Source organism: Sceloporus undulatus, chromosome 1 (assembly GCF_019175285.1).
Source record: "Sceloporus undulatus isolate JIND9_A2432 ecotype Alabama chromosome 1, SceUnd_v1.1, whole genome shotgun sequence".
In the NCBI taxonomy this organism is placed as follows: domain Eukaryota; kingdom Metazoa; phylum Chordata; class Lepidosauria; order Squamata; family Phrynosomatidae; genus Sceloporus; species Sceloporus undulatus.
The window spans coordinates 228,465,462-228,478,690 of NC_056522.1; the positions used below are offsets into that span (position 1 = coordinate 228,465,462).

At 37.9% G+C, this 13,229-nt stretch overlaps 1 protein-coding gene across 6 annotated transcripts in view; it reads left to right on the forward strand.

Moving 5' to 3' along the window:
• LRP1B (LDL receptor related protein 1B) overlaps positions 1–13,229 on the forward strand; it is a 1,051,820-nt gene that overhangs the window by 871,385 nt on the left and 167,206 nt on the right. For all 6 annotated transcript variants that reach the window (XM_042437575.1, XM_042437584.1, XM_042437621.1 and 3 more), the window contains 5 exons: positions 5,869–5,997; positions 6,176–6,295; positions 9,019–9,132; positions 12,052–12,201; positions 12,340–12,462. In XM_042437575.1, the coding sequence (XP_042293509.1) occupies positions 5,869–5,997; positions 6,176–6,295; positions 9,019–9,132; positions 12,052–12,201; positions 12,340–12,462 (636 nt within the window). The remainder of the gene's footprint in view (positions 1–5,868; positions 5,998–6,175; positions 6,296–9,018; positions 9,133–12,051; positions 12,202–12,339; positions 12,463–13,229) is intronic.

Here is a 13,229-nt window from a genome sequence, read left to right on the forward strand (position 1 = left end):
TGCCACGGAATAAGTAAAATCAGTACCCACCCTTCTTCATAGCCAGAGCTCTTAAAACAAACAGTTGATGGAAGGGGAGAGAAAGAGAGGGAGGGAGGGAGGGAGGGAAGGAGGGAGAATGAATGCTTGCCTCAGAATGCTTGTCTGAGTCCCGGTGCACTCCTCCCTCCCTTCCTCCCTCTTTCCCTCCCTCTGTCTCCTGCTTCAGCTGCAGCGATCCCCAAACTATCTCCTTTCAGGAATTTTGGTCTTCAGCTCACAGAATCCCAGGTTATTGGCCAACATGGCTGAGGCTTCTGGGAGCTTAAGTCCAAAATCTCTTAAAGCTCACAGAACCCCAGTTTTTTGCACTTCCTCAATGTGTGTGATAATCTTCTTGGTCTCTTGACAAAAATATGTAACTTTTCACTAAAATTGGCCTTCTTACCAGAGGAATGGAAGGTAACATCTCTAAAATAGAATCCAGGAAGAAAACAGGAAATTACAGGCCTGTTAAAGTAATTTCTATTCCATGTACATTTGTAACAAATGCACTAACAATAACCACAACAATAGTTTAAATGTAAGAACCTTGCTAACAAAGACATAGCATGACTCCTTCAAAGGAAAGTCCTCCACGTGTTTATAGTGACATTCACCTTGAGCTAAAAGTAATTAAGGGCCAAATTCTAATTTGCAATTAGACCATGGGGACTTACCATGAGATTAAAGTTTATTTTCTTTTTCATTGTTTATAGGCCTGTTACAGACTGCCAAAATAAAGCTGCTTCGGGTCTCTTTGGAGGTATGCTATTTAAATGAGGCATGCATCCTAAGAATCCGGAAGCTGCACCAAAGCTGTACTCCAGTGCTTAGGAATAGAGTGTGGCTTTTGTGCGACCTCCGGACTCTTAGGACCCATGCATCATTTAAATAGCATACTTTCAAAGAGACCCGAAGCAGCTTTATTTTGGCAGTCTGTAACAGGCCATAGAAAGGTTTGTAGTCACAACTAGCTGCAGAGCTGTAGTGAACAACCCATCAGCATTTTTTTTCTTATATCCATACATATTTGGGATGGAAATGAATTTCACTGGAGTCAAGATTCTCAGTGAAAGTACCCATTTTGCACAACCCACACTCACTGTGATATAAAATACATTATTCCTTTGAAATCTTAAAATTTGTAAGGCTTCTGGTGCATTTGAGAGGGGGGATGAATATACACAAAACTAGGTACATTAGTCAAAATGTGAATATTTGACTATGCATACAGTTACAAAATATGTACCAATACACTTGCAATCTGATATGAACAAAAGAATGGGGTAGGTAAATTCAGAGAAATGTGACAATTTTGAATCTCTCATTATGACTTTTTCCCAAATGGAAATAACACAATTTCAAGATGTACCAGCACCAAATCTTATATTATTGAAATTAATTATTCAGGAGCCAGCCAGGCTCTTACAGACATGGACAAAATAGCATCAATTTACATTAAAAACAAATATCAACAAGCAAGGTAAGACTTGTCCATATTATGAATTACTTAAAGGTTCTCCCTCTTTGTGTAGCATGATTATAAGAATGCTCCTTTTATGCAAAATGCATTTCCTAGACCACAAAAAACTACAAGCAGGACTCAAAATGGTGATGAGACAGGATAATGTTCCTTTGTTACAACTGTATTTGTCAGATATTATTAAATCTCAGAAAAGGTTTATCCACCTACAAAAAAAAAAAATCAGGCATTGTTAGATAATGATGCTCAATACTGATTACTGTTAATCAATCTCAGAAGATGGATATTATTATACAGTGATCAGACATGTCATGTCCTTGGTGAAGGGAAGATTCTTGGCTTTGTAGAAATCTATCAGCAACTGCATGCTAGTTATGGTTAGAAAAAAACTTGATAGAATTACAAGGGTAATTGTTTTTGTTCATGTAAGGCTTTCCACAGCATGCATACACAAAATTATAAGCAGACACATTTGTTTGTTTGTTTGTTTGTTTGTTTTTATCCCACCTTTCTCCCAAAGTGGGACCCAAGGTGTGTACATGTAATGTACAACCACAAATATACAGATATGTCAACACATTCTTCCTTTCCCACACTGTCTGTCTTTTCTCCCTCAATGCCTCTGCCACTTAATTCTCTTCCCCAAAGTCCCCCTGCCAGCTGTCCTTGCTATTCCATTTCCTTTCTGCCATATCCATCCCATTAACCTTTCTGCTCTAGTTCCTTTGTCCATGTACTTCATTTTTTATTTCCATCATTTTATTTTACATCTTATCATCTGGATCATCTTTCTTTTTCCAAAGTTCTCTTTCCCCAATAACTGTTGAAAACCCACAAGCACTTAGCTGAGTGCTTCAGCGCATCAAAAGCCAAGGATTAGCATGGATCCCATTGACAACAAACAAGGACTTCCTGAAATGCACAGTCCTTGCTACCTTTTGGCTGTTCTTTGAAGTTCTCAGGTCAGTGCTTGCAGCAGTCAGAATTGCTGTATTCACTTCAGATGGCTTTATAAAGTGATGTAAATATCCAGAAGATGATTTAGAAGTCACAAGGAAGCCAGAATGCATGGGATAAATACAGACCATGGGATGAGTGCACAAGCTTAGACAATTAGTTTTTTAAAAATCAATAAAGCAAAGGGGCAACCTCAATATGGCTTGGGCACAGGAAAGGATGTGTCTAGCATGAAATGCCTCATGAAGTATATTAGGCTTTTCAACAACTTTCCCTGTGACATTCTGGAAAAATTGCACAGAGTATTTTATATCCTTTATGTACGTCATACCATACTATTCATTTCCATTAGGGGACTATTCCTATTGTTTGATTAATTGCTTATATATCACAGAGTGCATCACTTGCTGTCTTTTAATACTTTACACTAAACGGCCATTTAAAGAGTGCACCACAGAATAGGAATTAAAAATGTTTCAAACTTTGTTCTTGTGAATATAGAGCTGATCTTAAGAAGATTTCCATCAATAAATTAATTTGCAGTCACTGTAGTATAGATTTGCAGTCCCTGCTGTAAAGCTGCTTCTGTTGGCTGTATAATTAAAATGGAGTGGCTATACAGATGATTTACTTCGAAAACAAACAGGTTAATTAAGACTGTAACAGTGTTACAGTACAGCACAATCTCAAAACAGCTGTGAAAATCATATCCTGTAGAGATCAATTGATCTTGTATGGACAGCCATCTGATTTGCAATGGTTCCAAGTTAATGTAATTAAATTTCAGTGTCTCACCATAACAGCTTATTCCAGTATAGCCTTCAAACAATCACTAATGAAGCCACACCATAACAGTAAGAGTACCGCACACAGTAAATACAGAACTGTAATTAACTTGACAATATAGCAGGCTTTTATACATCCCACAGGTATTCAGCTTTTTATTGGATATAGCTTTAGTGTAAGCTACTTCACCGACAGTTACAGACGAGAGGCACAACACTGACATTTTCCAACTTTTCAAAACATATTGCAAAAATAAAACTTATTCATATTGTGTTTTTGTTTGTGGACAGGAAGGTTTTTTTTTTTTAAGAAATTATTCTAATTCACTTACATACCAGCCATCGAATTTCCTCTTCTGATCCAAATTCATGCTATAATAAACTGTAGTTACCTGCATTTGGCAAAATATGTTTCCTGTTACTGAATACTGGGTGAAAAAGTTATGAAAATGAGACTGATCAGTTTTATATATGAAAGTTGTCAAACTTCTCAGAGTGTTAAACATTCGTGGCAACTGCTATGCACATGCACACACCTCTTTATCTATATCTATATCAATGTCGATATTGATATTTATCATATCTATGTATCTATGGAAATTGTAGTTAAAAAATCTTTGGGGTTATAAGAACCTAGGAGCACTTTCCATAGAATCACCATGCCCTGATTCCATGCGAAAGGCTTATACAAATGGTAATATAATTTACATACAATCTCTAGCTTCATGGGACTTGCTAATGGATCAAGGGCTCCTCTATACAATGATGTCCCCTAAGCAACACATAAAACATTGTAAAGTCAAAGGCTTTCATGACCAGCATCCATAGTTTTTTGTGGATTTTTCAGGCTATGTGGCCATGTTCTAGAAGATTTTATTCCTGATGTTTTGCCTGCATCTGTGGCTGGTATCTTCTCTGAACATGGTCACAGAGCCTGAAAAACACACATAAAACATTATTATTATTGTTATTATTATCATTATTATTATTGAAACATTTAAAAACCCCATCAGTTTGAGAGGAAAATGTGAGGGTGGAATCTGCTTCAAAACATGATAATCCTTTGTATGTTTTTATAACTACTCCCTTGCCATCAAACGATATCAGCTACACAGGATAACAAGCTCCATGAATCAGAGTACCATACAGGTTACAATTGTTACAGAGTGAGAAATTAGGAAATAAGCCCACAGATAGCAATGACATTTCAAGAAAAGGACCCAAATATGTGCTCATGTTTATCATCAAGGCCATTTTATTAAGGATGTAGGCTGCATCTGCACTCCAGAAATAATCCAGCTAGCACTGCTTTAACTGCAATGGCTCAGTGCTATTCAATCCTAGCATTTGTTGTTTGTTGTGGCACCAGAGTGATCAGACAGAGAAGGCTAACTGCCTCACAATACTGCAATTCCCAGAATTCCATAGCATTGAGCCATGGCAGTTAAAGTGATGTCAAACTGTATTATTTCTGCAGTGTGGATGCAGCTATAGAAAATATTTCCCCAAATTATACAAGGTTAGAACTGAGAGCCAGTTCAGTGTGTCTAAACAGACAATTTAAAACATGTATATGAGGAACTGATCCAGTGTGTTGTAGTGGTTTGAGTGTTGGACTACAACTCGGAGGACCAGGGGTTTGATTCCCAGTTCAGTCATTGAAACCCACTGGGTGATCTTGGGCAAGGCATGCTCCTTTAGCCCCAAGGGAAGGCAATGGCAAACCTCTTCTGCATAAACCTTGTCAAGAAACCTTCATTGCCTTGGGGATGTTATAAGTTGGAAATGACTTGAAGACAACAACAAATTCAGGGAACTAAAGAAATGAATGGTGCCATAGTTACAGATCCTGTCTTGAGCTATGGCAAATCTCTTCCAGTTCATTCTGAGAGCAATATTATCAGTTCTGGATTTCCCAGGGTAATTAATAAGAGAATTCTGTTATTAATATTATTCAGAATCTTTACTGTTTTGTTCTTTGCCATAAAATTTCTTCTACAGCCTTTGGCATAGCAGCTTTGATATTTTACTAAGCAGCATGCAAAATATGATGATTCCCAAACCAGTTGCTCTTAACTGAATAGAAAAAAAATGAAATGGTTTGGGGATTCAAAAAGTCATGTAGTTGCAAATGATAAAACAGGTTGTCATAGCAGCATAGTTTCTACTTCTTCACTGCTGGGTCCCATGGTAAGCCATGATAGAACTGTACCATATTACAATATCAAAATTATTTGCAGCTCTACTTGTAGCAAAATTGAAATATGCAACTAGCTGAGGGAGAACAGGGAGCTTATAGAAAATTGATCAGAGTCATCTTATGTGGGTGAAACAGGAGATCTGCCTTCTGAATTTTCTAGAATCTCCCCCTTGCCTCTCTACCTTGTCATCATAGCCCATGTTACTCTCTAGGTCCCCTGGCTCTAGGGGAGCATGGTGGAGAATCAAGGGTCTGGTGAGGAGAGAATAAAGTAATGAAGGCAAATTCCTCCTATCCACTTCAGTGGCTGAATGTTTGAACTTAATACATCACACTTTTTAAACTCCCTTTAAAATAGTTTTGGATTTTGTAAGCCATTGCTTTTGAAATTCAGCCCAGTCTCTTCTTGTTTTCCATTTCAGCTAAAAATTTCTCCTGCAACTTTTTCTCTGAATTTGAATGTGGAAATGGTGACTGCATTGATTACCAGCTGTCCTGTGATGGTGTACCCCACTGTAAGGACAAATCTGATGAGAAATTACTTTATTGTGGTAAGTCAAATCATACAGCTTCTTTCCTTTGTTTGGTTATATCAGACCCTATTCCATGTAAAATAGCCAGCTAGCTATGTAAGTTGATCTACAAGATGTTGACTGTAATCTAAAACCCCCAAACTTCTAACCATGTTAATGTATGTAATAAAGACTGACTTGTATTTTAATTTACCAGAAAACAGAAGCTGTCGAAGAGGCTTTAAACCCTGTTTTAATCATCGTTGTATATCCACTAATCAAATATGTGATGGAAAAAATGATTGTGGTGATGACTCTGATGAAGTAGGCTGTGAAGGTACTTCTGAAGCTCTTCTACATGCTGATTTTAGAAAACTGATACATAGGTCATTAAAATATCATTTAAATGGAATTTGTGTGGTGGACTTATGAATAATGTTGTGGTGCAATGATTTCTTCTTTTTTAATAATAAATTATTAAAATTATACAAAGAATAGAACATTAAAAGATGGTTAAAACTCCACAAAGGCTTACAATTATAAAATAATGTGCAATGGTTTTTTGTGTGGAAATTGTAGAAATGAGGACTAAGGCACTTAAAGGATTCACAGAGTCATGCAATTTAATGTAAATGGTTGCATTTTCTGACAGTGGCCCCACAAAATAGAAAACAATAATAAATATAATGATAAAGACAGCAGTGATGATAAAATACAAAGACCTGTGGTTCCATGGTGATTGGGGAGTGAGAAAACTACGCAATGAAATCATCTTAGATAGTTCTGTATCACAGTTACCCAAAAAATGATGATGATGATGATGATGATAATAATAATAATAATAATAATAATAATAATAATAATAATAATAAGATTTATTTCTCTTCCACCTTTTCCCGATAGGGAATCAAGGTGGATTACAAGATTATGCTCAAAATTATACAACATAGACTCCAAGCAAATATGGAGAAAGAAATCTCAGAGGCCCAAGAGGGGTTCAGGAAAGGAAGAGGCACTAGAGACCACATTGTAAACATACAATGGATAATGGAGTGCACCAGGGAGTTCCAAAAAATAAAAAATCACTTTGGGCTTTATAGATGATAGCAAAGGCTTTTACTGCATAGATCATGAAAGACTATGGAATGCCCTTAAAGACATGGGAGTGCCAATACATCTGACAGTCCTGATGAGGAATCTGTACTCATAACAAGAGGCTACCATCAGAAAAGAACATGAAGAAACAGCATGGTTCCCAATTGGCAAAGGAGTCAGATAAGGCTGCATCTTATCACCCTACTTGTTCAACTTATATGCAAAACATATTGTAAGAAAAGCAGGCTTGGACACAGAAGGAGGAGTGTAAATAGGAATAAGGAATATCAATAATCTGAGATACACAGATGACACCATAATACTAACAGAAAACCTCAAAGACCTGGAAAAATTACTAAGAAAACTCAAGGAAGAAAGTGCAAAGGCATGCCTATTGTTGAACATAAAGAAAACAAAAATAATGATCACAGAGAACCTACACAAATTTGAATTAGACAACAAATAAATAGAAATAGTAAAAGAATTCTCATACCTGGGATCAAATATTGATAGAAATGTAGACTGGAGACAGGAAATCAGAAGAAGATTAAGAATGGGAAGGACAGCTATGAAAGAATTAGAGAAGATGCTAAAATGCAACTGAGCACAAAAGTTATAATTGTACAAGCCATTGTATTCCCTATTGCCATGGATGTGAAAGCTAGACAGTTAAGAAGGAGGATAGGAGGAAAATCAACTCATTTGAAATGTGGTGCTGGAGAAGAGTGCTAAGAATTCCATGGACAGCCAAAAAGACCAATACAGTAGTCCCTCAGGTTACGAAATTAATTCGTTCCGCGGCTCCGTTCGTAACCCGAGTAATTTCACAACCCGAAAAGGCTAGCGGCTAGCGCTGGAAAGCCGCTAGCCGCGCTTTGCGGTTTGAATTTCGCGCCGAAAAAAACATTCGTAACCCGAAAAAACCTTCGTATCCCGGAACAGTTTTTTCCTATCTATTTTTTTCGTATCCCGGAAATTTCGTAACGCGATCAATTCGTATCCCGGGGTACCACTGTAAATGGGTCCTGGAGCAGATCAAGCCAGAAATCTCCCTATAAGCCAAGATGACAAAACTCAGGTTGTCGTACTTTGGACACATCATGAGAAGGCACGAATCATTGGAAAAAACAGTAATGCTAGGAAAGGTAGAGGGAAGTAGAAAGAGGGGAAGGCTGCATGCAAGATGGATGGACTCTATTACAGAGATCACAAGTGTGAGTTTTCAGGAGTTGAATAGAACAGAGGAAGACAGAAGGTCTTGGAGATGGCTTATCAGCAGGGTCATCATGGGTCGAGATCGATTCAAAGGCAGTTAACAACAACAAAAACCAGTAGAAATAAAGGTCATTTGAAAGCATAGCCATAACAAAACAGAAAATATAGGCAATGAAGCACATTATTAAAAATATTTTTGCCATGAGCAGTCAGTTCCCAAAAGGCTTGTTAAACAAAAGGTGTATCCACACTGCAGAACTAAAACTGTTCAACACCACTCTAACTGTGAGGACCTATCCTGCATGGGGTTTGGTGAGGTATTGAGTCTGGTCTGTCAGAGAGCTCTGGTGCCTCACCAGACTACAAATCCCATGATTCTGTAGGATAAGTCCTGGTAGTTAGAGTGGCATCAAATTGCATAATTTCTACAGGAGTAGCCATCAAGAAGCCCTTCTCCCATGTTCCCATCAGGTCTCGTTGTGAAATGATAGGATGGACAAAAAACAAATTACTGTAAACTGAAGAATTACACATCTCCAAAAGAAAATGATACTAGAAAATGTTAATGCCCTAAACAGAAAAGTGTTAAAATATGCTGTTCTGGATTATAGTCATATTGTGGGGCAGTTTTATTTTAGACGGAGTAGATTTCAAGCCTTGTACTTGATTTAGTAGTAACTATATAAGAGTCCCAAACAGTGTAAATTGCATTTATCTCTTTCTCCCTCCTCTTAATACTTTGTCGTACAGTTTCAGGATGTACTTCAACAGAATTTCGATGTGCAGATGGAACATGCATTGCAAAATCAGCACGATGCAATCAGGTTATTGACTGTTCAGATGCCTCTGATGAAAAAAATTGCAGTAAGGAGCACCATTTATTTTACATTTCCACTCATTTCTTTGATATTATTCTAATATTTAATTCTTGTGTAATTAATTTGTACTGTGTGAAGTGCACTCCTGTAGATAGCCACAAACACACACCAAACTTAAACAACAGGACTGCTGATTCATATAGGAAGAACTTGCAACATATAAATCTCATTACTCAGAGGGGATTAAAACACAATTCACACCAGGACGATTAGCCGAGCCTTGAGGGAGGGTGAGGTTTTGATACCCTCCATGATAGAGACCAGAATTTTCAATATAAGCAAGGTCCATTGGACTAAGCTGAGGCATGTGATGGGAGGCGGAGTCAATATATAAGGACAGTACACCCCCCCATCCTGCCTCTTTTCCACGAAGCAGCCCACCCTCCCACCCTAAATGCAGTATGAACTTTGTGGTCGCTTCGGGGCCAGGTAGGAATTTTCTCCCCTTTTCCCAGGGTTTTTTGCCTACCCCATACTGTGTGCTGGGTACTGATGATTGGCTTTGGGTGGCTGTTAAATAGCTTTCACTGGCCCATACGGGGTTAAATAACTGTTTGGTATGCACCATTGGCACCCCTTTGTGGTGAAAGGTTAGGCTCTTGATCAGCTTAACACGTTAAGGGGTGTGGAGTTGTGAGAGAACCTGCCTTTGGGGTAGACATGGCGGTTTTGCTCAACCTTACAAATTCGTGAGGGTTTGGGGGAGAATGCCTTATGTTTACCTTCCTAGGACTGGACTGAGGATGCAATCCGAATCATCGGATTTACCTCGGAGTTCGGTGTTTGTGCCCAAAGGGAAGGCTGAAGAGGAAGTCTAGGATTGACACCTGGCTTTAGCTGGACCCGCACCAGGCTTTTCACTTTAATCAATTTGCTCAGAGTTTGAAGTTAAAGTTCAAGTTCAAGTGCTTAGCTTTAAATAGATTATAGGTCAAATAAATGGCCCTTTATTCATCCAGTTTACGTGTCTGGTCTCGTTATTTCATGGTTGGGTATCAAAAGCTAACAAGTAGCAGATACCATGGTTTAGATATAGTATATTTGAAAACTGAAACCATGGTCTGTGTTTTAAACTATAGTTACTTTAAACCATTGACTAGCTTGATGTATGAACTGAGCCATTGGCTTCAGTGGGACCAGTTAAGCATGTTCCTAACTTTATAGACTTTAAAGATACTCAGCTTTGGGTGGATCATGCCCACAGCTCATTTCATGTTAGCATTGCAACTTAAAGCAACTTGTTTTTGCCACTTATTTTTATCTTCAATTGGATATGCTCAGTGAATTGCTTCAGATTGATGAAGAGTGGAAGGGCTTGCTGGTCCATCATAAGGCAAGCTCATGTAAACTCTAGTCACACTACATAATCATTAAGGTACTCCAATATGGGGGGGGGGACACACCAATCACACATGTGCAAAACAAATTAGAAGTATCCTTGTTTTTCATGTGGCTCCAATTTTTCTCTCTCTCAGAGCTACAGTGACAAGTTCTAGGCCAGGGGTAGGCAACCTGCGGCCCACGGGCCGGATGCGGGCCGGAGAGGCCTTGGGACCGGCCCCAGCCCGGTCCTGCTGCCGATTGCCACCGGGGCCTTTGGGGGGCAATTTTCTATAGAAGCCTCAGAAACATGCATTTATATTAACATTTTTTTAAAAATCAGCAATTTTTTTTGCGTGTCCTCAATTTGAAAATTTTGTCCTACATTTGTCCTGGTTTATTTATATATTTAATTTTTTAAAAAAATTCTTTAATTATTTATTTTTTGGCTTTGGCCCCCCCAGTTGTCTGAGGGACAGCAACCCGGCCCCCGGCTCAAAAAGATTGCCTACCCCTGTTCTAGGCAATTGCATTATATCATATAAATTCCAACATGTATAAAACTTAAAATAAAAAATAAACATACAAGGAGCATTACTAAAAGTAATATATATGTAAAAGAATAAAGATGGTAGCCAGGGGAAAACACATGGAACACTATCTCAGAAAATAATGAAATAAAGGAAGAAAAATTAAGTCAAAAATATTTTGTAGCAATTACAAAGTCTGTTCTGTTTCTTGTAAAATAAAATTCCAGTTGTGAACAAAATAGATTAGCAGCATTCATGTTCTAGTTGTTGGCAAGTTTATAACAGCCTGCCTGTGGTATACAACAAATTCTATTAAGTTCTGTATTGCTATATTTGTGCTCATTTGTTACTTTTTATTTGCTCTCTATATTAATTCCATTATTAGTTGCTACAATATTCTGTAACACTGGTGGGTTTTTAAAAAGTGTACAGTGAGCCTTTCCTATACGTGGGGGATCCATTCTGGACCTCCCTGCGTATGGGAAAAAACACCTTATGCTGGAATCTTATGGATTCCAATGGCGGAGCATCTCTATGTTTGGTGGTGCGTGTGTGCGTGCATTCAGCACCCAAACCATCGATGTTTGCCATCCGCCTGAGCTCAAGTCCGTGGGTGGCAAGCCCAGGGATGATATGGCCAGACTGTATTTTGTTTGGGGGGGTTGGTTGGTTTCTATATCTGTGATTGAACTTCTTCCTTTCTATATTGTAGATTGTATGCCATTGGCAGGTTTTATTTTTATTGATTTGATCATTTGTATGTACAGCGCTGTGTACATTTTCAGAGCTTTAGAAATAAACTATAACAATAACAATAACAATGACAATAATCTACATTTGATCCTGTATGTATCTACTTGGAACTAACCACCATTGAGGTCAATGGGACTTACACTAATGTGTGTTCATAGAAGCTTAAATGGATTGCTTGCAGATAATGCTATGATTGGGAAAGCTAAGCTAATGAACCTAAATCGAGTGCAGTGCAGTGATAAGATTTGTGTCTGAAATAATATATTCTCTGATCTATGTTCACTACATTTTGTATTGCTCAGATAATACAGACTGCAGTCATTTCTACAAACTTGGAGTCAAGTCTTCAGGGTTTATTAGTTGTAATTTTACTTCACTTTGTATACTACCAGAATGGCTATGTGATGGATCAAATGACTGTGGAGATTACACAGATGAATTAAAATGTCCAGGTAATGAGGAGGGGGTAATATACATTTTTTCTTCATGATAATTAAGTGCAATATTTATTAGTGGTACAGGTTATTTTATTTCTGTAATATATGAAGATATCATTAATGGAAATACATTGTTCCTTTATTTTACTGCAGTTCGTAACAAACATACATGTGAAGAGAATTATTTTGGTTGTCATAGTGGGAGATGTATTTTGAATACCTGGGTATGTGATGGCCAGAAAGATTGTGAAGATGGAAGTGATGAATTGCAGTGTGGTAAGTTGCAAAAGTGCTATTATTTGCAATTGGTGAAGGAAAATAATGGATTTTTAAAAAATACAATGTTTTACTTTTGAAAAAATCAAAAACAGTTATAACTTTGAAAATTAGACAAACAAAACAAACAACGTCATTTATATACCACTTCATACTGAGCTAGCAGTGTCTAAGTGGTTTACAACTGTAAGCTATTTGCCCCCAAGAGTCTGGGTAATCATTTTAGTGACCTCGAAAGGATGCAAGCCTGAGTCAAGCTTGAACCCTGTTTCTGGTATTGAACTCACAACCTTATGGTTTTGAGTGAGTGGCTGCAGTACAGGCATTTAACCACTGTGCCACTAAGGCTCTTTGATAATGGGCATGATAGATAAATTTAGCAAATAATGGTCTGGATCTAGATGTTCGATCTAGGGAATTTTAGTAGTGCTGGACAAAATATGTACCTTGACCTGCGTGGTGACTAATGCCATGAGGGAGGGTACATTCTGTGGCTTCCATGAATAGAGGTTGGAATTAAGATGGTTTAGAGCAAGGCTTCAGTCTGGGACACATCAAGTGGTAGAGTTGGGAATTATTTAGGGCTGAGCTGCCCCTTCAGAACTATCTTGGTTCCTTGTTCTGCTACCCACCTTCCTGCCCTAACTGTATTGTAGGCTTTGCTGGTCTCCCCAGTGGTGGGTAAGAATTATCTCCCCTTTACCTGATTTTTAAATTTTATTTATTTATTTATTTATTTATTTATTTATTTATTTATTTATTTATTT